Here is a 27,666-nt window from a genome sequence, read left to right as displayed (position 1 = left end):
CTGGAACTGCCAACTATTATTATGGGTGAGTAAATGGGTGGTAGTGTATGAGTGGTTGCAAAAGCTCTGACGAAGGCCTTGAGGCCGATAGGTAAAGCTTCTTAAAGAGCAGTGATACTAGCAAGAGCAGTGTGCAGGTTTCTTCTTTTTTCTCATATTATTCAACCATGCACCTGCAACAAAAATAGCTCAGATGTGCGAGTGGCTTTTGAAATTTGCTTGTGTTTGAGTGAAAGAGTGTTTGATTATTGCTGCTAGTGTTGCCTGAATTCTTTGGGATTGGGAACATTTTGGACATAGTTAACAAGTTTGTTTGCCATATAACATTGGAAGTTAACTTCATAAATCTACACTAGCTTGTCAACATTATATCCTGAAGAATTCTGAAGTTTTCAACTCTGTGGTACGTCATCAATGTACTAGTAGTACTAACACAAAACAATATTGAGCTCTTTATTATTCATTTCATATGTGCAATCTGTTGGTCAGTCAGATTACATTGTTTTACAAGTTTCAGTAGTGAAGGGCATGTTGGCAAACCTCTTGAATTCTCATCATATAAAAGATCCACTGGCAGATATAATAGAGATCTTGTTATTGGTTAACCTGGTGGCTTAACTGAACACGTAAGAACCAGTCAAAACCTGTCAGAAGCATCCAAACTCGTCAAAACCAATTTTCGGTCTAAACCGTCCACAGGATAAAATTGTTTTATTTGCCACAATATATATATATATATATATAATCTCACTAGAACACACAAGCAAGAAGAGTCCAGAAGTGTGTTAAGTAGGTACAAAATGGAAGAAAATGTTCCAAAACTGGGTGAAACAGCATTTTCCATTGCTAAAAGTTTTGCTACAGTGTACCCCAATGAACACGATCTTGCTGTTAATTGTAAACAGTTTAGAGTCATTACACATTTCCAGACAAGGGGTTGACTAGCTTGCCAACATGCCGATAATACAATTGTAAAGCGCCATACACAAAACAGTGATAGTCTCACTAGAGTTCCAAGAGAGTGGACCTTTCTGCGTGTGTATTGCCTTTCAATAGACATATTTCCAAATATCTCAAACCCAATAATCAAAAAATAAATGCAGGTGAGTGATTGATTACCTTGATGTTTCTTATCTTTTTCATTGATCATTAACCAGTCATTTCATTGGGTCGTCATGGAAATTAGACATTTGAAACCGTAGAATGAATGCCTTTGTTTTCTAGTATATTACTTTTTAAAAGTACACAATACAATAAATGTACATTGAATGATTCAAAAGGAGTATTATATTCACAACCCTTTTTCATCAATACATAATAACATGGGTTTGGAGACTGTGGTGCTACACATACTATGTCCCAAATGGCACCACATTATTCCCTATATAGTGCACTACTTTTGACCAGGGTCCATAGGGCTCTGTTTAAAAGTAATGCACTATTTGGGAATAGGGTGCCATTTGGGATGCAGACATAGTTCTCCTCAGTGCACATCCACACTACAGAAACATCACAAACGGTCACCATTTTATGAACTCTGAACTCTACCTTAGGCCTAGTTCAGAACAGCGCAACATTACAGAACGTTTAGTTCAGATAGCAATATCACATAGAACAGTTCTGTAATGTTAGAACTGATTGGGGAATCGAGACAGATCTATTGTATGTCACTTCATTTCTATCTGCACCATCACATTCTTTACGTTTCACCTCACGGAATACACCCCTGGACTACTTCCAAAATGGCACACTATTCCCTATATAGTGCACTACTTTTTTACCAAAGCAATTGCACTAAATATGGAATTAGTCTGCCATTGGGACATAGCCCTTGTCTATCTCCACCCTCTGGCTAGTAAGGTCATCAATGCTACATGAGTGTATGGATTCTTCCATCCGTTCTAGAGGATAGATGGGATATCTAGTTAAGGGAATGTGTGTGTGTCTGTTTCAGGCTTTCGGTTAAGCACGAAGCCTGGGCGTCAGAGGCTAGTGTGTGTCTAATTAATTGGTCACTCATTCCTTGATTTAATCTGGGGCAGCCCTTCTTCAAACAGAAGACTGTGGTAAACATAACAGTCCCTCACAAATCACAACATTTGCACAGATTCTCTCTCACTGAAACTAAAAACCATCTAATAAAACATGGAAAGATTAAATAATTTTCTGTCCCACTCAAAGCCTGGCACGAAAGTCAAGAGTCACAGTATCAGACAGACATTCTCTTACATAATGAAAACCCACACAGTCAGTCAGGCACGCAAACACATTCTCACTTGCTCAAATTTTATTGTACCTTTATTTAACTAGGCAAGTCAGTTAAGAACAAATTCTTATTTTCAACGACGGCCTAGGAACAGTGGGTTAACTGCCTTGTTCAGGGGCAGAACGATAGATTTGTACCTTGTCAGTTCGGGGATTCAAACTTGCAACCTTTCAGTTACTAGTCCAACGCTCTAACCACTAGGCTATGCTGTCGCCCCAATCATGTATGATCTCCTCTTCCCACTTAATATAAATTTCTGTCATTCCTACGCTTAGCACAGAGATAGGAGAGAGAGAAAGACACAGTAACCATGAGGGCCTGGTGGTCTTCATTCCCTGACTTTAGTGAGCATCCATGACCTCGCTAGGATTTGTATTTTTTTTCCTTAATCTTTCCTCTACTTCCCTCAAACCAAAAGGTCAAAGGGTCAAGCAGTTGTCAGTCTGCCCTCCGTCACACGTTAGGAAGCACTTTACACAAGTCATTATCTGTGTCAATCAGAAATACACATTAGATAAACTGCTTATTTATGGTTAAGCAGAGTGGTATCAGAGACACCCCCAATAGCCCACCCTCTGATAGAGGAGAAGTTAACAGGGTCCTCCATCTTGGGGTGCTGGGAGCTGACAGGACTGTAGTGGTTGGGTTGTCCCATAGTAAAGCGCAGTCCAGGGTGCTCTGCCGATCCAAAATGGAGCAAGTTTCCCAACAGACTTTCCTACCGACTCTTCTTCAGGAGTTTGGAGTTTCCCTGGAAAAGGCAGGAGGGGTTAAGTTACATATAACGCATGGTAAACCAAGACTCACAATGCATTTTTGAATGAAAATTAAAGTGATAACGCAAAAGCAGGAGCGCTAGTCCTAGTATCAACACTTCTGTTTTGGTACTGTAATCTGGAGATCGGAATGGCATTTTTTTAATACGATTGTGGTGTTAGTACGTGACCACTCATGAAAGAAACCACATGAATGTGTCTTGACTTTGAAACATTGTTAGTTCCATTCTAGAGTTTCACTCACAGCTAATCATGTCGTCGGTTTATTTCTTTACACTTGGATTGTATTCAGGTTGAAAAGGCTTGTGGTGGCTGCCAAGTGCTGCCATTCACACACACAATAGCTTGGGTTGATGAAATCCATACCCTCAGAACGTATACACACACACCTCATCTCAGAAGTGTTTTAAGAGAAGTGGGTTTTAACAGAAGGCCTCTCCCTCGACTTCAACAGCCCAGCCAAACAGTATTGAATTTCTCAGATGTCAGCCTCTGACTCCAGCAGGTGCTTTTCCTATTAGACCCTTCTGTGCCCCCCCATCAGACCCTGCTGTGCCCCCCCCCATCAGACCCTGCTGTGCCCCCCCTTATCCCCCACTGGCACATCCCAGCTCCCCTCAGAATGGATAGTAGTTTGTTACCGGGTTATGTCTATATCAGCATAACCTGACCTAGTACTGCTTCTCTTGCTGTGTGGGCCAGTGAGTGAAATGTTTTATTGAACCTTAACTTATCAAGGTTAGTCTCAATGAGACAAAATCTGTTTTGCAAGAGAGACCTCATCAATATAGTAGCAGTCGACAGAGTATGTAGGAAGTGAGGAATGTGTGAGGGGACTCTATACTTTGCTGCCCAGTTTGAGTGTGTCGATCTCCTCTCTCTGTTTGCTGAGAGTCTCGTTCATGCTGCACAGGTGGTCGCTCATCATACTGAGCTGTTCCTTGTAACTCCTCTTGGTCGTGGCCAGTTCATCCTGAAAGACAAGGAACATGTTGTGGCTAGGTAGAGCCAATATGTTTATTTTAAGGACTTAAAAAAATATATTTAAAAAATGCCCAAATTTATATTCATAATCTCCAGCACCACCCAAACATCAACATATGTGAAAATGACATCTGTTTTGTAGTAAAAAATAGAGGAAAATGACAACCAACTTTATCGTCCTCTTTTTACTCCAAAACGCACAATTTTCACATGTTGATGTGGTGCTGGAAATGAATATGAAGATGAACATTTTTATTTGTTCAAGGTTAAAGTTAATTTGCCATGTTTACTGAATACATGGGAATCCTACTTTCTAAATCCTACTTAAAGCAAAAAAAGGTCAGAACAAATACAAACAAATATCAATGTAATAAATGATAAAGCTGATTGGATCTGGGATATGCTGGTTTCTTTCAGTCAGGCAGTTGGACAACAGATGTTGTTGTTGTTTACCTGGAGACGTGTGATGTTCTGATTGGCCAGTTTGACCTCCTCCGTCAGAGTCTCCCGTGACTTCTCTGCGATAGCCAGACGCTTGGCCAGGGCTCGACACTGAGGGTGGGAAGTTACAACACAGGAGATACAGAGAATAAACAAACCTACAAAATCTAACATATCTACAGATGATCACTTCAACTAATGGGAAGTCACAAAATGGGATGCTCTTCACTAAAACTATTTAAATATAGGCCTACATGATGTCTGGGTTTGAACTGAACGGACTCTGCTACAGTAAAGTGTGACTTTGTGAGGGAGATTCTAAGTCACTACTTCCAGTTCCCCATCTGTCAGGAGGAATCATACTGCTGTGATGCATAGCACGGAGGGTTGACATGTGGCAGTAAGTCAATACTACATACTAACGTCACATGGCTATCTTTAGATTTGGCTAACTAAAGTTATGCTAATTTCATGCCAATGTAGATGCATGTATATAAAAAAAAGAGTAACTATTCTAGATTAGACAACTAAAATATATATATCCTAGAGTAGTTCTGGAACAGTGAACACCAGTGTAAAAATGTAATGATTTCTCTGTGAGCACACCTGTGTCCGTCCAGCTGGAAATACAGGATGGAATAGAAAGAGCGGATCGAGAGAACCGAAAGAGGAAGAGAAAAAAAACAAAAGGGGAAATTTCCTCCTTAGGGAAACAAGGTATGACTACAGTATAGTCAACTGTTTCCATTTCCCTTGGAACAAAACGTATAGGACTGATGTAGGTTACCAAAATAGCAGCAGGAACATATACATGTACAGTGCCTTCTGAAAGTATTCAGACCTTGACTTTTTCCACTTTTTGTTACATTACAGCCTTATTCTAAAATGGATTACATTTTTTTAAATCCTCAGCAATCTACACACAATACCCCATAATGACAAAGCGAAAACTGGTTTTTAGAAATGTTTGCAAATGTATTAAAAATAAACAGAAATACATAAGTATTCAGACCCTTTGCTAGGAGACTGATATTGAGCTCAGGTGCATCTTGTTTCCATTGATCATCCTTGAGATGTTTCTACAACTTGATTGAAGTCCACCTGTGGTAAATTCATTTGATTGGACATGATTTAGAAAGGCACACACCTGTCTATATAAGGTCCCACAGTTGACAGTGCATGTCAGAGCAAAAACCAAGCCATGAGGTCGAAGGAATTGTCTGTAGAGCTCCTAGACAGGATTGTGTCGAGGCACAGATCTGGGGAAGGGTACCGAAACATTTCTGCAGCATTGAAGGTCCCCAATAACACATTACCATCCATCATTCTTAAACGGAAGAGGTTTGGAACCACCAAGACTCTTCCTAGAGCTGGCCGCCCGGCCAAACTGAGCAATCGGGGGAGAAGGGCCTTGGTCAGGGAGGTGACCAAGAACCTGATGGTCACTCTGACAGAGCTCCTCTGTTGAGATGGGAGAACCTTCCAGAAGGACAACCATCTCTGCAGCATTCCACCAATCAGGCCTTTATGGTAGAGTGGCCAGACGGAAGCCACTCCTCAGTAAAAAAATGCACATGATAGACCACTTGGAGTTGGCCAAAAGGCACCTAGAGACTCTCAGACCATGAGAAAGAAGATTCTCTGGTATGATGAAACTGAGATTTAACTCTTTGGGCTGAATGCCAAGCATCACATCTGGAGGAAACCTGGCACCATCCATACGGTGAAGCATGGTGGTGACAGCATCATGCTGTGGGGATGTTTTTCAGAGGCAGGGACTGGGAGACTAGTCAGAATCGAGGAAAAGATGAACGGAGCAAAGTACAGAGATCCTTGAAAACCTGCTCCAGAGCACTCAGGACCTCAGACTGGGGCAAAGGCTCACCTTCCAACAGACCAACGACCCTAAGTACACAGACAAGACAATGTAGGAATGGCTTCGGGACAAGTCTCTGAATGTCCTTGAGTGGCCCAGCCAGACCCCGGACTTGAACCCGATCAACATCTCTGGAGAGACCTGAAAATATCTGTGCAGCCATGCTCCCCATCCAACCTGACAGAGCTTGAGAGGATCTGCAGAGAAGAAATGGGAGAAACTCTCCAAATACAGGTGTGCTTAGTTTGTAGCATCATACCAAAGAAGACACAAGGCTGTAATCGCTGCCAAAGGTGCTTCAACAAAGTACTAAGTAAAGGGTCTGAATAGTTACTTAAATGTGAGAGATAGAGATATATATATATAGATATAGATATATATAAAAATAAAAAAACAGGGGAAAAAATAAATATAAACTTGTTTTTTCTTTGTCATTATGAGGTATTGTGTGTAGATTTATTTTAGAATAAGGCTGTAACTTAAAAAAGTCAAGGGGTCTGAATACACTATGTATTAGAGGAAGGAAGACGTGAGGGGAAATGGTTGAGTGACTGTACAACTAGTAAGTTAGTCTTCTGTATAGCAGTGTCTAAATTGAGCGCACATGTGACTTTGTTCCCCATATCTCTCCCCAGTATCCACCAACAAAAGAGCTACACATCCTTTTACATTCAATAGGAAATAATAGTTCTGTGTTTATGAATGGTAAGTAGATCCAGTATCTCACCTCAGCGTGGAAGTTAACTGCCTTGCTGTCAGAGACCTGTAGCTGTGTGGTGAGCTCTCCTACTCTGGCCATGTAGTGGGTCTTAATCAGCTGTTCTCTGGACTCCTCGTCTCCCACCTGTAAGCACACAGAGAGGACAACAACTTGACATGAAATTGCTCTTATACCTGTGTTGTAATTACACTAGGAATAGTTGGGTCAAGAAGAACAAGACAAACTTACTTCCTCGTTGGTAGGAGTTGTGGTTAACATGCCAACCTGATGAGATGAAAAACACAAACACAGTTAGATCCTCACTCCCTATGAGAATTGAGAACGCTATAAAATGTAACCAAGCCTGGTCCCAGATCTGTTTGTGCGGTCTTGACAATTACAATAGGACAATACAAATAGATCTGGGACCAGATTAAGTGGGTGTATCCTGGACCTTGAGTACGCTATTAAAATACAGGAATTATGAAACAAGGAAGCTGGTGCCTCCCAATAATATTTATTTTCTCCTGAAGTGTACTCTCGTTCACTACTAGGGCTCCAGAGTGGCACAGCGGTCTAAGGCACTGCATCTCAGTGATAGAGGCGTCACTACAGAACCTGGTTCGATTCCAGGCTGTATCACAACCAGCCATGAGTGGGAGTCCATCGGGGGGTGCACAATTGGCCCAGCGTCGTCTGGTTTAGGCCGTCATTGTAAATAAGAATTTGTTCATAACTGACTTGCCTAGTTAAATAAAGGTTTAAAACCAAAAAAAATTTAAAGCATTGAATTTGTGGAGGAATGGGCTAGAGGGAGTTCCAGCATATTCCTTATACCCATCATTTACTTTCAAATCAGTGAAGGGAAATGAACAAGTGCACACTTTGGAGGAGAGATAATTGGAACTTAACCAGACACTGATAACACAACCACCTTCACTGAAGCCAAAACACTGAAACGCATGTTACGGCTGCTCCCACGAGGTGTGTGACTAATATCGTGGGAAAGGGGAGGGTTGCAAGGGAGGAATGATGTCCCTAGATTTAATTTCACATCATGCCAGTCTCACACAACTGCAAAGTAGTATTGTTAAGCATGAGGATGAAGACCAATTCAATCACTGTTGAAGAAAAATAAGGTCGCAAAATTCCAGAAAGTTTCCAAAAGTTACCAGTTTTCCTGAAATCCCTTTGAGGATTCTTGCAACCGTAAAGAAAAAACAAGAGTGAAGATGCATCTACCAGACTGTTGCTTAGCATAGCCTCCTTCCCTGCTCCTCTCTCCTGCACCTCTCCGTCCTCCAGGCTGGTGAGGGCTGGGCTGCCCGGGGCCTGGCCCAGGGAGTGGGCTGGGCTGCCTCCTCCTCCCAGGGCAAAGGAGAGCTGTGTCTCCAGGTCCTGGATGCGTTGGCTCTCCTTCTCCAGCCTCACCCTGCCCAGCTGGGCCTCCAGCAACCAGTGCTCCTTCTCCTGCTCCAGACGAGCAATCTTCTCCTGGCTCGCCACCACCTGGGGTGATAGAGGAGAGGACACAGAGGGAAATGGAGATGTGGAGGAAATGACACAGTGAGGAGAGGAGCGAGTTGGTAAGAGGACTATACTTCTCTAACACACTTACCTAGTCAGTAACCAAATGGGTTACCTTGAGCATTATAAAGAGTCAGACGTGTGTCCTGACAGACTGGAGGGTAGAAGGGAAGAGAGGAGCGAGGAAATACAAACAATACCTGTTGTGTGAGTCCCTCTCTGCTCTCTGTAGAGCTAGTTAGAACACGGCGGTGCAACAGGGCCTCTCTGTATGGAACGGACTCTGGTCTGGGCTGGATACACAACAGACAGACAGGAGTCAAATACACACTGTTATACTGAACCACAACATCGTTGTTAAGGTGATGTTCCACTGTTTGCTTTAGGCAGCCTGGATTGGCGTGCCAGACGGGGCAGGATTTACACTTAAGACTATTTTATTGGTTCTATTTTGCTAGGCAAGCTTAATTGAACACAGCTGAATGATGTTTAAATAGTATTTTAACCCAGGTCTGTGATGGTGACATGACCAGCAAAGCGAAGGAAAAGCTACTGACCTTTCTGATGGCATGCATGTAGTCAGAAGCCTTCTTCTTGTTACCCAGCATGCTCTCTGCCTGCAGGGGGTTGAGTGACCCGGCCCCCCCTCTTGGACTGTAGCCTGTCGAAGACGTGAAGAAATCCAGGTTGTTGCTGAAGAATGTCGCAATCTGTAGAAGAAAGAAAAGTACAGAATTAATATTATGGTAAGACTTATCATCCAGGTATAGACACTAATTCTTTATCATTTGTTTTAAGGAAGTATTAGCTTTTATAATGTCTTGTTATAAACAGTATTGGTGAGCCTTATACATGGTCTTCTAGGCCTATATGTTGTAGTCCACACCGCTATTTCAATATCACGGTGCAACAATGTTACAGAATATACGTTTTCAATCTATCAACGGTGTATACGCTTCAATATGAGGGTGAAACAGGTGCAATTAAACTAACTAATGTGAAAGGAGTTTATAAAATCTTTTGTCATGATTACTTCACTACACACACACGCACACTTAAACAAACCCACAACACCAAGTCAAACTTTCCTACACACACTTATCCTACACAACTACGTCACTGTTCCTTTAAGTAGGTCAGTGGGAGGGATTGACAGAATACAGACAGATTTCTAATACACACTCCCACCACAACTTTTAAATTATCTGACGAGTGCCTTGCTCCTCCTTGGTTTTTGTTGTTTTTTTACACTCCCACGACTGTTAACAGAGTTCGTTTTACTTTTTTTTAACGTGGTCCGGTGGCCCGGGGGGGCGGAGTTTGCACATTTTAGACCATTCCATTGTTCCTTAAGTGAAGTCTCCACCCACCTGGGGCACTGGGCCATTCAAAACAACTCGCCCACTCAGATCACCTCATAGTAAACATCCTTCCTTCAGAACTCTGCAACCAGCCAGCCCAGAGCATTCCATCCCCGTTCCTCCACAACAATATAGAACAGCAGTCCATCTCTCATACCTCAAACAAACAGTCGGTCTGTGTCTGGTGCATTCATCAGCCAGGCAAAAGTAGAGACTAAAAACATGCCTCTTTACTATTATAACTATAATACCAAAAAATAAGCAGTATGGTTATTAGTTATAACAGTAACATATCTACGTCCTCTACATACAATCAGTTGGTACGACTGTGGTTTCCCTTCCTGCAAGGCTCTCATATGTATAGTACAAACGTATCCACTCACTGTACCGTCTCAGTTTCAAAGCCCCCCACCCCTTTTATCTGGGGTATACAGCTGTAATGCTCTGACATGGTGCGGATCTGTGAAAAAAATCCCTCCTGCCCCAACTAAGCCCTCCCTTCTTATTAGTGGTCATGTATTGTAAACGACCAATCCTCACGGTCGATGAGCTAGATACCAAGGCAGTTGCTACTATTGCTTAAACTCATCATATGTAAAGAAAACAGCAAAAATAGGGACCACAATGGAAATAAGTCCGGTGTCATTGACTATTCCCGGGAACGAATTTTTTTTTTAAATGGTGTCTTATTTTTTACTGACAAAAATCTATCAATATTTCTTCATGTTACCCAACCTATGAAACTGTGCTAATGTGAGAATGCCAACCAAAACAACAGCGGCTCTGTCAGTGTGTTTGTTGGGGCCTGTTGTCTCCATTTAGACACAGATGTTGTGGTAACAGATAGGGCCAGGAATTGCCAGGGAACTCCCGATACGATATTATCACCATACTTAGGTGCCGATACAATATGTATTGCGATTTGATGTTCAAAACATATTGCTCATTATACGTCTGCTGCAGAGACCAGAGAAAATGTGTTTTGATCAGTCATGGAAATAAGTGCTGAAAACATGTTGGCTCACTATTTAGAAAGAAGATGGAGAACAAGCTATGGGATGAATTGTTTTTAAATAGACAGCCGAATTGATAGAATATCATCCCAAATGAATATTGTGATATGTAACTGCATCTATTTTTTTCCCCCATCACTAATACATACCCAGTGTTTCTGTAGCGGTAAATGGTCCTACCTTGCCGGTGCTGCTGGTGAGGGAGCCCAGGGAAGCCAGCAGACACTCATTAGTGGTGCGGAGCTTCTGAGTGACTGTAGACAACTCCTGTTCCAGACTGGCCTTCTGGCTGTAATGAGTAGACATCTCTGTAGAGACAGAGGGACTTAGCTTATACATACAAAATAATCTCCACACACAGGAAGGAGAGCAACAGTTAAAGGATGGCACAGGGGGCTTACACTGTTATTGGTTCCATTTTACTTGAAGCCTGCAGGTATATTGCTTTATAACAGTTAAGCTTAGACATCTCTACAGAACACAGAGGAAGGACAGAGTGGCTTGAACATTAGTCTACAAAATAACCTTTTGTAGTAAAAAAAAGGTGTCACCTTTGACCGCATCGTGAAGGCTGTGTAGACAGGCAGCTAGCTGGGTGAAGACCGCAGAGGAACTGCTCTGGGGCATGGAGTCCTGTCGAACACCTGGAAAACAATTGCACACATGATTTTCCTCAAGTCCCACACTACTCACTAGTAAGGCCAGTAAGCTGATATTTTTTATTGATTTTTTATTTAACTAGGCAAGTCAGTCTCCCGAGTGGCACAGTGCCACTAGAGATCCTGGTTCGACTGCAGGCTCTGTCGCAGCCGGCCCAATTTGCCCAGCGTCATCCGGGTTAGGGGAGGGTTTGGCCGGCAGGGATGTTCCTGTCCCATCAGGCACTAGTGACTCCTGTGGCGGGCCGGGCGCAATGCACACTGACACGGTCGCCAGGTGTACGGTGTTTCCTCCAACACATTGGTGCGGCTGGCTTCCGGATTAAGCGGGCGTCATGTCAAGAAGCAGTAAGGCTTGGCTGGGTTGTGTTTCGGAGGAAGCATGGCTCTCGATCTTCACCTCTCCCGAGTCCGTACGGGAGTTGCAGCAATGGGACAGGACTTTAACTACCAAATTGGATAACACAAAATTGGGGAGAAAAAGGGGTTAAAAAAAAGAAAAGAAAAAAAGGAAAATAAACTAGGCAAGTCAGTTAAGAACAAACTCTTAGTTACAATGATGGCCTACCCCGGCCAAACCCTCCCCTAACCAGGACAACCCCGGGCCAATTGCGTGCCACCCTGTGACTCCCAATCACAGCCGGTTGTGATACTGCAGGATCTATAGTGACGCCTCTAGCACTGCGATGCAGTGCAGTGCCTTAGATAGATATCTATCTAACTCCCGAGTGGCGCAGCAGTCTCTCTCTCTCCTCACTAGGTAAAGCCAGTAGGCTGATACACTGAGTGTACAAAACATTACACTTTCCATATCATAGACTGACCAGGTGAAAGCTATGATCCCTTATTGAGGTCTCTTGTTCAATCCAATTTAATGACTACCCCCCTGTACACCACACATTCAATTATCTGTAAGGTCCCGCAGTCCAGCAGTGAATTTCAAACACATTCAACCAGACCAGGGTGGTTTTCCAATGCCTTGCAAAGAAGGGCACCTATTGGTAGATGGGTAATATCCCTTTGAGCATGGTGACATTATTAATTACATTTTGGATGGTGTATCAATACACCCAGTCACTAGAAAGATACAGGTGTCCTTCCTAACTCAGTTGCCGGAAAATAAGAAAACCGCTCAGGGATTTCATCAAGAAGGCAATGGTGACTAAAAAAGTTACAGAATATAATGGCTTTGATAGGAGAAAACTGAGGATGGATCAACTTTGTAGATACTCCACAATACTAACCTAATTGACAGAGTGAAAAGAAGGAAGCCTGTACAGAATAAAAATATTCCAAAAACATGAACCCTGTTTGCAACAAGGCACTAAAGTAGTACTGCAAAAAATGTGGCAAAGCAATTCACTTTATGTCCTGAACACACCACTCTCCATATTTTTAAGCATTGTGGTGGCTGCATCATATGGGTAATTGGGTATGCTTGTAATCATTAAGGACTGAGGAGTTTTTCAAGATAAAAAAATAAGTGGAATGGAACAAAGCACAAGCAAAATCCTAGAGGAAAATCTGATTCAGTCTGCTTTCAACAAGACACTGGGAGATTAATTCACCTTTCCAAAGGACAATAACCTAAAACTTAAGGCCAAATCTACACTGGAGTTGCTAACCAAGAAGACAGTGAATGTTCCTGAGTTACAGGTTTGACTTAAATCTGATTGAAAATCTATGGCAAGACTTGCAAATGGTTATTTAGCAATGATCAACAACCAATTTGACAGCTTGAAGAATTTTGAAAATAATAAATTGGCAAACATTGGACAATCCAGGTGTTCAAAGCTCTTAAGAGGCTTACCCAGAAAGACTCACAGTTGTAATCACTGCCACAGTAGATTATAACATGTATTGACTCAGTGGTGTGAATACTTATGGAAAATATTTCTGAATTTCATTTTCAATAAATTAGCAAAAGCATGTCTTCACTTTGTAATTATGGTGTATTGTGTGTAGATGGGTGAGGAAAGAAAATATATTTAATACATTTTGAATTCAGGCTGTAACAACAAAATGTGGAAGAAGTCAAGGGGCATGAATACTTTCTGAAGGCACGACATTGACAAGATATTTGACCGTCTGCTCTACCAATGGGAATAAATGTCCGCAAAGGCAGGCGGGAGGAGACAGGAACATTTTAGACAATGAGAGGGCAGATATGCATGTGAACATGCACAACCCCGATATAAAATATTTTTTCTCAAAGTTGCTGGGATGCCACCTGCATCCTCTTATATCAGTACATTCGTAACAACTTCTATTCTACCGAATAAGCCTCGCTTAACAAATTAACAAAATTCGACACACTTCTAGGCTTGAGCGGTATACCGGGGTATTTTCAAAAACCGACTGTATGATATTCAATACCATCCCCCAAATAATTTAGTTTATTTTTCATTCACAAAAATTCTACTGAGCCAGTCACATGAAGCAAACTGATGTTTCAAACTTACGTTTTGTGACATGATGTCCACTGTTGAGAAGCACAAGTGGTGATCAAGTTCCACTTGAAATTCCCTACTAAATATCTTATAAACATAAGTTAACTATCTAAAATGACAAATACATTTTCTCCAGTTCAGGGCTCCAGCTATGCATTTGGTTTGCTAACTTGCTAGCTATAGGTGGTTAGTGGGCAAGTTCAAGCTTCTTGGTTACAGCAGACGATCAATCCCCTCCTGGATAAAGTGCGAGTAGCCTTTTGAGACATTTGTATAACTTTATGAGTTGGGTTGTCTGTACTTGCATTTAGTTTATGTTCGCTTGTGCTTGTTAGCATTTAGTTAGCATCCACTACAGGAATTCGCTAGTACTTTGTTAGCTTCACGCTTTATTCTTGCGCGGACTGATTTTGGCGCAGTCAGCCCTCTCTTCTCTATGTGTTAACTCACTAGGTAAGGCCAATAGGCTGATGTAGCTGTGTAGTTTGTCGAACAAAGAAGTGATTCTCTTCATGTCACTCTGCAGCTCCTGGTTCTTCGAGGTGAGAGAGGAGGTACACAGAGGAGTCCCGCACTCCTCCTCCAGACTGGTGAGGAGAAGAGAGGAGGAGAGGGTGAGACACATCGGCTGCAGTTACACAGGCAGCCCAATTATCTGATGTGATTGGTCAAAAGACCAATTAGTAGAAGAAAAAAATATCAGAATTGGGCTGCCTGTGTAAACACAGCCATAGAGACACACACACACACTCTTAGAGGTGAGGGATCAGGTACAGAGACTGTACTCTTCCTCCAGGTCGGGGAGAAGAAGAAGAGGGGGGATAGGGACAACACACACGCATGCGTAGAGTACACACACCTAATGTAATGAGTACTGACCTTTTGAGCTGGTATGGTAGAATCTTCTGCAGAAAGTGGGTGTAGGAGGTGAAGTGATCAGCAAAGTCCTTGAGTTTCCCCACAGTCTCCAGCACTGTTACTGTGTCCTCTGTGATGCTCTGGTGTAGTTGCACTAGTCCTTCCTCCAGGGGGCGCACATAGGCTGCATTCTCATGTAGATACTGGGAGAACTGGGGAGAAGATTGTGGAGGAGAGTTCATCTTACCTACTTCAGCCAAAATCACTTATTGTATGTCACTATGGATAAGAGCAAGGGTGTCAAACTCATTCCACGCAGGGCCGAGTGTCTGCGGGTTTTTGGTTTTCCTTTCAATTAAGCCCAAGACAACCCGATGAGGCGAGTGCGTTATTAATTATCAAATTGTATTTGTCACATGTGCCGAATACAACAGGTGTAGACCTTACCATGAAATGCTTACTTACAAGCCCTTAACCAACAATGCAGTTCAAGAAATAGAGTTAAGAAAATATATACTAAATAAACTAAAGTAAAAAAATGTAATAAAAAGTTACACAAAATAACAATAGTGAGGCAATTGATTAATTGTTCATGGCTTGGGGGGTAGAAGCTGTTAAGGAACCTTTTGGAACTAGACATGGCGCTCTGGTACCGCTTGCCGTGCGGTTGCAGAGAGAACAGTCTGACTTGGTTGACTGGAGTCTGACAATTTTTTGTGGCCTTCCTCTGACACCACCTAGTATATAGGACTAATTAGTGACCTTTAATTCATCAATCAAGTACAAGGGAGGAGCGAAAACCCACAGACACTCAGCCCTCTGTGGAATGAGTTTAACACGTATGGATGAGAGCATCTGCTAAATGACTAAAACAGGATGTCAGGGCATAGACTGTGTGTGGAGCCCTGTATTTCCTGACCTTCTGGTTGAGTGGTGAGATGGGTTCGATAGAGGAATCCAGGGGGTAGATGTGTACCCTCTGCTCTGTGTAGGAGTGGAAGTTTAACAGAGCAGCCACTATGTCCTGGACGAAGCCTAAGGCCTGACCAGCCACGTCTCGGGCCTTCAACTAGAGGACAGGAAAAGGAGAAATTAGTACCAAAACTTCGGACCACAAATCTACAATGACAACGTATGATGGAGCCCTAACTGTTCTATAAAATATGAGGAAAGAAACAAACAATAATACAGGATCATGCTATAGTTCAGGGTTCCCCAACTAGTGGCCCGTGATTTTATTTGGCCCCCCAAGTTCTCTTAGCAAAAACATTTTGGGACACAAGACTGTAAAAACACCAGCAAATCAGTTCCAAGTGATTATAATTTGGGAAATCAGTTCCAAAGTATTCCTACACACAATAGAGATGTGGTCTGGGCCTGAAACTAACCTTTTGGTCCACCAGCCACTGTGGCAGGTAAAAACAATTACAAATTAAAAAACGAAATAAAAACATCCTGTGTATATACAGTGCCTTCGGAAAGTATTCAGAGCGCTAGAGTTCCTCTGTGGAGATGGGAGAACCTTCCAGAAGGACAACCACCTCTGCAGCACTCCACCAATTTGCCCTTTATGGTAGAGTGGCCAGACGGAAGCCACTCCTCAGTAAAAGGCACATAACAGCCCACTATGAGTTTGCCAAAAGGCACCTAAAGACTCTCAGACCATGAGAAAGAAGAATCTCTGGTCTGATGAAACCAAGATTGTACTATTTGGCCTGAATGCCCAATGTCACGTCTGGAAGAAACTTGGCACCATCCCTACGGTGAAGCATGGTGGCAGCATCATGATGTGGGGATATTTTCTGTGGCAGGGACTGGGAGACTAGTCAGGATCGAGACGAAGATGAACGAAACAAAGTAGAGAGAGATACTTGACGAAAACCTGGTCCAGAATGCTCAGAACCTAAGACTGGGGTGAAGGTTCACCTTCCAACAGGACAACAACCCTAAGCACACAACCAAGACAACACAGGAATGGCTTTGGGACAAGTCTATGAATGTCCTTGAAAGGCCCAGCCAGAGTCTGTACTTGAACCTGATCAAACATCTCTGGAGAGACCTGAAAATATGCCCATCCAACCTGACAGAGCTTGAGAGGATCTGCAGAGAAGAATGGGAAAATCTACCTAGTAGCGTCATACCCAAGAAGACTCGAGGCTGTAGGTGCTCGCTGCCAAAGGTGCTTCAACAAAGTACTGAGTAAAGGGTCTGAATACTTATGTAAATGTAATTTCATTTTTTATAAATTTGCTAAAAAAAATGTAACTGTTTATGCTTTGTCATCATGGGGTATTGTGTGTAGATTGATGAGGGGAAAAAACTATTCAATCAATTTTAGTATAAGGCTGTAACTTAATGTGGAAAAAGTCAAGGGGTCTGAATTATATATATATATATATATATATATATAAAGGGGGATACCTAGTCAGTTGTACAACTGAATGCCTTCAACTGAAATGTGTCTTCAGCACTTAACCCAACCTCTCTGAATCAGAGAAGTGCGGGGGGGCTGCCATAATCAACATCCACGTCTTCGGCGCCCGGGAAACAGTGGGTTAATTGCCTCGCTCAGAGCAAAACACATTTTTACCTTGTCAGCTCGGGGATTCGATCCAGCAACCTTTCGGTTACTGGCCCAACGCTCTAACCACTATGGATGAGCATGCTTTGTAATGTTTCTAAAACAATAACTGGATTACTATTAAGAAGTGATGTGGTATATTGCTCAATATTAGAAACATTTTTGTGACCCGAATCTTTTAACCAAAATATCACAGACGAGACATATTTTCAGCTGCTTAGTTACAGTGTGCCTGTGTGAGCTAGAGAATGTCTTCGCTAGAAGTTGAAGCAAACTCCAACATTGAAAAACAACCTAGCTTGTGAACAAAACAATGTAAATAGTCAAGAAACACAAGGACAAAGTCTCACTAGTTGACTTTAGTAAATTAGACCAACTTGTATGCCTGTGCGCAGTGCTTCTATAAATGTATCTTCAGCACTTAAATCACACTGCACACAGCTCCCCAGCCAGGCATTGTCGCTGCTCGTTGCGCGATGTGGGATATATATTGTAGGATTCATAGTTCAACCCGCATTTGGCGGGTGTTGATGTCAAACCTTGCAAGCAATGTTTAAAATTATTATTATATTTATTTTTTTACAATATATCAGTTTCGGCTTCTTGCGATCAATTTGCAGTCTACTAATTATTTGTAATTATGTTCTGGCCCGACCATCCACTCAAGAAAAAAAATTGAATCTAGTTGATGATGCCTCCTATAGGACTTCCTCTCACCTGGTGTCTTCTGTTGTGTGGTGGAACGTTGAGACTGTTGTAGTCACTGAATTCTGGAGAAAAGGGGAGGGAAATTTAAAGGAGCGGCTGCGAGCAACGGCTCGACAAATTACCTTCAAAATGCACGCAGAGACATACAAATGGTATCCATGAGTTCATCTGACTCTGGGTGCTTAATTGCCAAAATCTCACACTATGCCTTTAAAGCGCCGAATGATGGCATGTCATAGCTCTGTCCTTCATATAGCATGAAAAGCATCTGAGGAGTAAAACAGGGCTCTATTGGCATGGCATGACACACATTACACAGTGCTTCAGTTTGCCTCCTCTTACAGTGTCAGTGAGATACATACGTAATTCAATATCATTAGTAGTTAGTACTGCATACATACACATACATACATACATATATATATACATATATACATATACATATACATATACATATATATACATATATATATGTGTGTGTGGGTGTCTTGTCTTAGAATGGGAAGACATGCTCGAATATAAACCATCAGTGATGTTTCTACAAGGTTGTGTTCATTAGAGCACACACGGCAACAGAAAATGTAGAATGAGCAGTTCATATTGGACAAATCCAGGTAGTCCCTCACTCTTTCAGTCCGTTTTCTTCCTAATAAACATGATCTGGGTCAGTGAAATGTTGCATAGTGAACTAGTACTCACTGGTGTCATTGAAGGGCACTTTCTCCTGGATGACAATGCTGCTCTTTTTCACCTGTCTGTTGAGCTCTGACTGACACTTCCTCAACTGCTGCTGACTGGAGAGAGAGGGATGATGGTGAGAGGGAGGGAGGATAGAGGAATCAGGAGATGGTGAATGACCACTCGGTGACCATAATAAATACTTCCCTATCCGCATTATTACAACCCTCATTACTTCATGTTAACCACAAGTCCTCTACCAGATACATACAATCATTCTCCATCTACACTGAGTGGACAAAACATTAGGATCACCTGCTCTTTCCATGACATAGCTTTCACTTGGAGGCACCTGGTCAGCCTATGATCCCTTATTGATGTCACCTGTTAAATCCACTTCAAATCTGTGTAGATGGGGCCTCCCGAGTGGCGTAGCGGTCTAAGGCACAGTATCGCAGCGCTAGAAGCGTCCCTACAGATCTGGGTTTGATCCCGGGCTGTGTCACAGCCGGCCCGGACCGGGAAACCCATGAGGCGGCGCACATTTGGCCCAGCTTTGTCCGGGTTAGGGGAGGGTTTGGCTGGCTGGGATAATAGTAGGTGCCAGGTGCTCCGGTTTGAGTGTGTCAATAACTGCAACGGGTTTTTCACGCTCAACAGTTTTCTGTGTGTATCAAGAATGGTCCACCACCCAAAGGACATCAAGCCAACTTGACACAACTGTGGGAAGCATTGGAATCAATATGGGCCAGCATCCCTGTGGAATGCTGTAGACACCTTGCAGAGTCCATACCTCGACGAATTGAGACTGTTCTGAGGGTAAAAAGCAGTGCAACTCAATATTAGGAAGATGTTGCTAATGTTTTTTAACACTCATTGTAAGTCACTAGGTAAGGCCAGTAGGCTGATGTTAATCAAAGATTATCTACAGTATCGTCAGAAAGTATTCACACCCTTGACTTTTACAACATTTTGTTGTGTTACAGCCTGAATTTAAAATTGATTACATTTTGATTGTCACTGGCCTACACACAATACCCCATAATGTCAAAGTGGAAATGTTCACAAATTAATCAAAAATGAAAATCTGAAATGTCTTTAGTGAATAAGTATTCAACCCCTTTGTTACGGCAAACCTAAACTACATTCAGGAGTAAAAATATGCTCAACAAGTCACAAGTTTTATGGTCTCACTGAGTGAAATAATTATGTTAACATGATTTTTGAATGACTACCTCTGTACACCACACACACAGATCATTGTAAGGTCACTCAGTCCAGCAGTGAATTTCAAACACAGTTTTAACCACAAAGACCAGGTTTTCCAATGCCTCGCAAAGAGGTCAACATGGGCCAGCATCCCTGTGGAATGCTTTCAACACCTTGTAGAGTCCATGCCCCAACAAATTGAGGCTGTTCTGATGGCAAAAGGATTGCAACTCAATATTTGGAAGGTGATCCTAATGTTTTGTACACTCAGTGTATATAGCATGTGTGTATCTAACCGGTACATGTGTAGATTATAACAAGTTGTTTACCATTCCTCTGTCCGAACTCTGCACTCTTTAGCTTCCCTCTCCAGAGTTTGGGATTTCACCTGTGGGAGGACACAGCAAATAGCATCATGTATTACTATTCTATCATTACCAATAACAAAAGATTGAGTTTTGCCTTTGTTCAGTTTCTCTCTCTCTCACACACACACACACACACACACACACACACACCTTGTCACTAACGTCTTTCAATGGTGTCCATGTATTTGATGGTGAGACATCCACTTCTCTCCACCTCCCCTCCCTCTCACCTCTAGTCTGGCCTTGTCACTCTGTAGTCTCTCAATAGTGTCCATGTATTTGGAGGTGAGTCCGTCCACTATGGCCTGGTGCTGTTCATGGTCTCTCTCCAGCTGCTCCAACCGGCCCTTCAGCTGAGACTCCTGCTGCCTGTGCTGCTCATCAGCCTCATAGAACTTAGAATAGAACATAACTTTGTTGTCCAACCGAGGATGAAACATTTCTTTGGGCATCACCTTAAAGAAATCTAAAAACATTCTCAGACACACATTTTAGAACAGACTAGCACACAAAAACTGGTCAAATACATTATGTAGTACACATATTCAAGCCAGTAGTCTCTTGGTAAACACTTGCCAATACATATAGTTGAAGTCGGAAATTTACATACACCTTAGCCAAATACATTTAAACTCAGTTTCACAATTCTTGACATTTAATCCTAGCAAAAATGCCATCTTAGGTCAGTTAGGATCACCACTTTATTTTAAGAATGTGAAATGTCAGAATAATAGCAGAGAGAATGATTTATTTCAGCTTTTATTTCTTTCATCACATTCCCAGCGGGTCAGAAGTTTACATACACTCAATTAGTATTTGGTAGCATTGCCTTTAAATTGTTTAACTTGGGTCAAACGTTTTGGGTGGCCTTCCACAAGCATCCCACAATAAGTTGGGTGAATTTTGGCCCATTCCTCCTGATAGAGCTGGTGTAACTGAAACAGGTTTGTAGGCCTCCTTGCTCACCCATGCATTTTCAGTTCTGTCCACTAATTTTCTATAGGATTGAGGTCAGGGCTTTGATGGCCACTCCAATACCTTGACTTTTGTTGTCTTTAAGCCATAACTTTGGAAGAATGCTTGAGGTCATTGTCCATTTGGGACCAAGCTTTAACTTCCTGACTGATGTCTTGACATGCTGCTTCAACATATACACATCATTTTCCTACCAAATGATTCCATCTATTTTATGAAGTGCACCAGTCCCTCCTGCAGCAAAGCACCCCCACAACATGATGCTGCCACCCCTGTGCTTCACAGTTGGGATGGTGTTCTGCGGATTGCAAGCCTCCCCCTTTTTCCTCCAAACATAACGATGGTAATTATCGCCAAACAGTTCTATTTTTTTTTCATTAGACCAGAGGACATTTCTCAAAAAAGTACAATCTTTGTCCCCATGTGCAGTTGCAAACCGTAGTCTGGCTTTTTTATGGTGGTTTTGGAGCAGTGGCTTCTTCCTTGCTGAGCGGCCTTTCAGGTTATGTCGACATAGGACTCGTTTAACTCTGGATATAGATACTTTTGCACCCGTTTCCTCCAACATCTTCACAAGGTGTGGGTGTTGTTCTGGGATTGATTTGCACTTTTCACAGCAAAGTAAGTTCATCTCTAGGAGACAGAACGTGTCTCCTTCCTGAGCAGTATGCCGGCTGCGTGGTCCCATGGTGTTTGTACTATTGTTTGTACATATGAACGTGGTAGCTTCAGGCATTTGGAAACTGCTCCCAAGGATGAACCACACTTGTGGAGGATCTACAATATTTCCCCATGATGTCAAGCAAATAGGCACCGAGTTTGAAGGTAGGCATTGAAATACATCCACAGGTACACCTCCAATTGTTTCAAATGATGTCAATTAGCCTATCAGAAGCTTCTAAAGCCATGACATTTTCTGAAATGTTCCCAGCTGTTTAAAAGGCACAGTCAACTTGTATGTAAACTTCTGACCCACTGGAATTGTGATACAGTGAATTATAAGTGAAATAATCTGTCTGTAAACAATTGTTGGAAAAATTACTTGTGTCATGCACAAAGTAGATGTCCTAACCGACTTGCCCAAACTATAGTTCGTTAACAAGAAATTTGTGGAGTGGTTGAAAAACAAGTTTTAATGACTCCAACCTAAGTGTATGTAAACTTCCGACTTCAACTGTATGCAGTGCATTCGGAAAGTATTCAGACCCCTTGACTTTTTCCACATTTTGTTTCGTTACAGCTTTATTCTAAAATGGATTAGATTGATGAGGGGGAAAAAAATAAATACATCTACACACAATACCCCATAATGACAAAGTAAAAACATTTTTAGACATTTTAGCAAATGTACATAAAAAAAAAGTAGTAGGTCAGACCTTTTACTCAGTACTTTGTTGAAGCATCTTTGGCAGCGATTACAGCCTCAAATATTCTTGGGTATGATGCTACGAGCTTGGCACACCTGTATTTGGGGAGTTTCTCCCATTTTTCTCTGCAGATCCTCTCAAGCTCTGTCAGTTTGGATTGGGTGCATCACTGCACAGCTATTTCAGGTTTCTCAGGTGTTCGATCGGGTTCTCCCAGTCCTTGCCGCTGAAAAACATCCCCACAGCATGATGCTGCCACCACATTTCACTGTAGGGATGGTGCCAGGTTTCTTCCAGGTGTGATGCTTGGCATTCAGCCCAAAGAGTTCAATCTTGGTTTCATCAGAGCAGAGAATCTTGTTTCTCATGGTCTGAGAGTCCTTTAAGTGCCTTTGGGCAAACTCCAAGTGGGCTGTCATGTGCCTTTTACTGAGAAGTAGTTCCCATCTGGCCACTCTACCATAAAAGCCTGATTAGTGGAGTGCTGCAGAGATGGTTGTCCTTCTGGAAGGTTCTCCCATCTCCACAGAGGAACTCTAGAGCTCTGTCAGAGTAACCATCGGGTTCTTGGTCACCTCCCTGAACAATGCTCTTGTGCCCCGATTGCTCACTTTGGCCAGGCGGTCATCTCTAGGAAGAGTCTCGGTTGTTCCAAACTTCTCCATCATTCTTAAATGGAAGGTCACTATATTCTTGGGGACCTTCAATGCTGCAGACATTTTTTGGTAACCTTCCCCAGATCTGTGCCTCGACACAATCCTGTCTCGGAGCTCTACGGACAATTCCTTCGACCTCATGGCTTGGTATTTGCTCTGAAATGCACTGTCAACTGTGGGACCTTATATAGACAGGTGTGTGCCTTTCCAAATCATGTCCTATCAACTGAATTCACCACAGGTGGACTCCAATCAAGTTGTAGAAACATCTCAAGGATGATCAATGGAAATAGGCTGCACCTGAGCTCAATATCAGTCTCATAGCAAAGGGTCTCAATACTTACGTAAATAAGGTATTGCTGTTTTAATTCTAAAAACCTGTATTCGCTTTGTCATTATGGGGTATTGTGTGTAGATTGATGAGGATTCTTTTTGTCTTTATTTTTTTAAACCCATTGTAGAATAAGGCTGTAACGTAACAAAATGTGGAGAAAGGGAAGGGGTCTGAATACTTTCCAAATTTACATTTACATTTTAGTCATTTAGCAGACGCTCTTATCCAGAGCGACTTACAGTAGTGAATGCATACATTTTTTTATTTTAATTTTTTGTATGCATTGCATACACTCTCATGCATTGGGAGTGCATTGCATACACTCCCACGTCTCAGAGACAGACATACCTGGATGTGAAGCCTCTCGTTCTCCTGGATCTTCTTCTGCAGGTCCTCATCAAACACACTCTGGGTCTGCTGCAAGCCCTGCTGGGAGGGGGAGTCCCCTTTGTTCTGGTGAAGAGAACGCGTCTGAGACCGACTGCACCAAATCACTGAACGACAAATCACCTTGAATCCCAAATTAATACTCATTATGTGATCGAGATGAGTGATTCTCTGCACTTTGCCTTGCTTAAACTGATCTCCTCAAACATGATCAAAGGTAGAACGAGAGCAAGGTAAGCCTGTCTGGAACTATGACATGTCTGATTGTGGGGTGCATCCTCTTCCCTGTCTAATATACTGCCATTTTAGCAGTTGCCTTTATCCAAAGCTATAGTCATGTGTGCATACATTTTACGCAGGGGTGGTCCCGGAAATCGTACCCACAATCCGGTCGTTGCAAGAGCCATGCTTTACCAACTGAGCTACAGAGGACAGGGTGTCTGTCTCTACCTTGCTCTTCTTGCCCTTGGCCTCGCTGGCAGCCAGTTCCTCTTGCAGCAGCTCTACTCTCTTAGCCAGCTGCTGGTTCCTGAAGGTGAGACTGTCCATCTCCTGCTCCACCTTCCTCAGGCTCTGTTCTCGCTGCTTCACCTGATCCTGTAGTGTCGGGGTGGAGGAGAAGACGCTCAGTGATTTTAAAGTAAATCCCCCCAAATTCCCAGGTTTTTCAGAATTCCTGGTTGGAGGATTCCCTTCCTGCTTATTTCCTCCAACCAGGATTGGAAATTGGAATTTTGAAACCCTATTCCAGAGGGCTCTGAATGGTTCTGTACCTTAAGAGAGGTGGAGCTGGCCTGCTCATCTACCACGCCTTTCTTCAAGACCTGGTTCTGTGCTCGGAGCTATGGAGACATGGGGAGTAGACATTGAGCTGTAGGTCTACTGCAGACACACCACCTCTAAAGACCAAACTGGCCAAATGTACAGTATTGCCTAGGCTTCTAAGCAAAGCAACATAGCTATTTAATGGATTTATTTTGTGTGAAACATAGTTAAATCATCAAATATGGATAACTCCACTGCAATGCATGACTGCACTAACATTTCTGAAGGTTGGGTGAATGTTGCTGCTTATTGGGAAACTACACCCCAGATTTAATGGAAAATAGAAATAACAGGATATTGGCCAGCGGGGGGCTGTGGTTTTACAACAGTCAGACAGGAAACACCATGCATTCCATTCACTGCCTGTCAACTGACACAGTGTGGGTCAGGAGGATGGTTCTTATATTAACCAAAGCTAATCAGTCTAACTGACATTTATTTTAGTAATGCAGATAAAGGGGTTTTAGGATGGGTACTATTGACATGGATACCAATCCATTTTCTACCTAACGTATGACAGGGGGTTTGAAGAACGTGGCTGCCCATGTTTTACTCAGGCTATGTAACATTGTGTTGTTCAGAGAAGGGTGGCTTCTGTTCTGGCCTACCCTCCTCCCTTTTGTCATAAAACACTGAGACACATTGAGTGTCAGCTGACATATCAGGCAGTGACCTAGGCTAAATCATAGAGTTAAGAAACCAACCAAAATAATGTTCACTATGAGATTGTTTTGATTGACAGCAGTTAGCTACATCCTTCGCTGTACACAGTTCACGTTCATAGTAAACAGTGCAGTAAAGACATCACCAAATATTGTCTTTGATTATCACAAACACCAATCAACCTATTAATGGGTTGCTCTCTCTATACTTGACAATATACCCAGGAGAGTGACACGCTAGTGAGTAGTGACACCCTGAAAAGGAACTTGATTGGAAACAGATTGAGTTAAGTAACTATATACTTTGGACAGCACCTTTAAATTCTTTAGGTTAGCTCACGTTAGCTACCAAGCTAATTACAATAGCTACACACATACACAAAAAAGTATGTGGACACCCCTTCAAATTAGTTCAGCCACACATATTGTTGGCAGGTGTATAAAATTGAGGAGCACAAGCCATCCAATCTCCATAGACAAACATTGGCAGTAGAATGGGCTTACTGAAAAGCTCAGTGACTTTCAACGTGGCACCGTCATAGGATGCCACCTTTCCAACAAGTCAGTTCATCAAATTTCTGCCCTGTTAGAGCTGCCCCGGTCAATTGTAAGTGCAGTTATTGTGAAGTTGAAACGTCTAGGAGCAACAACAAGTCAGACACGAAGTGGTAGGCCACACAACCGCCGAGTGCTGAAGCGCACAGCACGTAAAAAAAGTGTCTGTCCTTGGTTGCAACATTCACTACCGAGCTCCAAACTGACTCTGGAAGCAACTTCAGCACACAAACTGTTCGTCAGGAGCTTCATGAAATGGGTTTCCATGGCCGAGCAGCCGCACACAAGCCTAAGATCACCATGCACAATACCAAGTGTAAGCTGGGGTGGTGTAAAGATTTCCGCCATTGGACTCGTTCTCTGGAGTGATGAATCACGCTTCATCATCTGGCAGTGCAACGGACAAATTTGGGTTTGCGGATGCCATGAGAACACTACCTGCCCCAATGCATAGTGCCAACTGTAAAGGTTGGTGGAGGAGGAATAATGGTTCAGGCTAGACCCCTTAGTTCCAGTGAAGGGAAATCTTAATGCTACAGCATACAATGACATTCTAGATGATTCTGTGCTTCCAACTTTGCGGCAACCGTTTGGGGAAAGCCCGTCCTTGTTTCAGTATGACAATGCCCCCTTGCACAAAGCGAGGTCCATACACATTTTTTTTTTAGTTCAGTGTGGAAGAACTTGACTGGCCTGCACAGAGCCCTGACATCAACCCCATCGAACACCTTTGGGATGAATTGATACACCCACTGCGAGCCTGGCCTAATCGCCCAACATCAGTGCCGACCTCACTAATGCTCGTGGCTGAATGGAAGCAAGTCCCGCAGCAATGTTCCAATATCTAGTAGAAAGCCTTCCCAGAAGAGTGGAGGCTGTTATAGCAGCGAAGGGGAGCCCAACTCCATATTAATGCCCATGATTTTGGAATAAGATGTTCGACGAGCAGGTGTCCACATACTTTTGATCATATAGTGTACCTTGCAATCAATTGCAGCTAACGTTAGTTAGAATGAATCAGCAATCGGATTAAATAGCCAACAACTGTGGCTAACGATAAAGAAACAAATAACTGCTTACCTTTGAATACTCCAGGGCCAATTTGGTGTATTTCGCTTGCAGGTCTGCAGCCATTGCTTTGGGAAAAAAATAAAGCTAGTTAGCTGGATAACCAATATGTAATGGAATAACGTTAGCTAGCTAACGCGACAAAATAAACTGGCTAGTTACTGTAGCGCAGGTACACTGACTAGTTACCTTGCCGTTTCTTTATCTGAATGACAGTTGGTGCAAGTGACTGATAAACAGTTTCATGCCATGTAGGAAGGGGAGGATAGCTATTCAATCATCTGATTGAGTGGTAAAGCCGGACGTTATTCAGCTTGCTAGCAAGCTAACGTTCCAGCAACAATAAAAAAGCACTTCCGGGTCAGTGAATTTTCCAAATAAA

General features: G+C 42.6%; 1 protein-coding gene across 1 annotated transcript; it reads right to left on the bottom strand.

Moving 5' to 3' along the window:
• Window positions 1-439: 439 nt before the first annotated feature.
• On the bottom strand, window positions 440-27,653 carry LOC106589739 (protein phosphatase 1 regulatory subunit 21). The gene is made up of 22 exons (XM_014180027.2): window positions 27,474-27,653; window positions 27,297-27,352; window positions 24,948-25,016; window positions 24,625-24,771; window positions 24,136-24,240; window positions 20,686-20,850; window positions 20,417-20,475; window positions 18,900-18,994; window positions 18,210-18,262; window positions 15,831-15,980; window positions 14,933-15,123; window positions 14,504-14,640; window positions 11,496-11,588; window positions 11,125-11,252; window positions 9,128-9,280; window positions 8,771-8,863; window positions 8,286-8,552; window positions 7,293-7,328; window positions 7,071-7,187; window positions 4,480-4,578; window positions 3,887-4,015; window positions 440-3,017 (listed from the first exon to the last, which is right to left on the bottom strand). The coding sequence occupies exons 2-22, from the start codon at window positions 27,348-27,350 to the stop codon at window positions 2,985-2,987; spliced, it is 2,373 nt and encodes a 790-aa protein (XP_014035502.1). The 5' UTR covers window positions 27,351-27,352; window positions 27,474-27,653; the 3' UTR covers window positions 440-2,984.
• Window positions 27,654-27,666: the final 13 nt, after the last annotated feature.

This window comes from Salmo salar, chromosome ssa28 (genome assembly GCF_905237065.1).
Source record: "Salmo salar chromosome ssa28, Ssal_v3.1, whole genome shotgun sequence".
Taxonomy (NCBI): domain Eukaryota; kingdom Metazoa; phylum Chordata; class Actinopteri; order Salmoniformes; family Salmonidae; genus Salmo; species Salmo salar.
Note: the sequence above shows the minus strand (reverse complement) of the source record. Positions and strands in the feature narration are given on the sequence as shown.

Excerpts from the sequence above, each read along its gene's own strand:
- LOC106589739 (XM_014180027.2), bottom strand. The coding sequence starts at position 27,350 with ATGGCTGCAGACCTGCAAGCGAAATACACCAAATTGGCCCTGGAGTAT. Across the intron at positions 18,995-20,416 it reads AGAGTTCGGACAGAGGAATG|TCAGCAGCAGTTGAGGAAGT; the intron begins GTAAACAACTTG and ends CTCTCTCTCCAG. Across the intron at positions 4,016-4,479 it reads AGAACATCACACGTCTCCAG|GATGAACTGGCCACGACCAA; the intron begins GTAAACAACAAC and ends CTTGTCTTTCAG.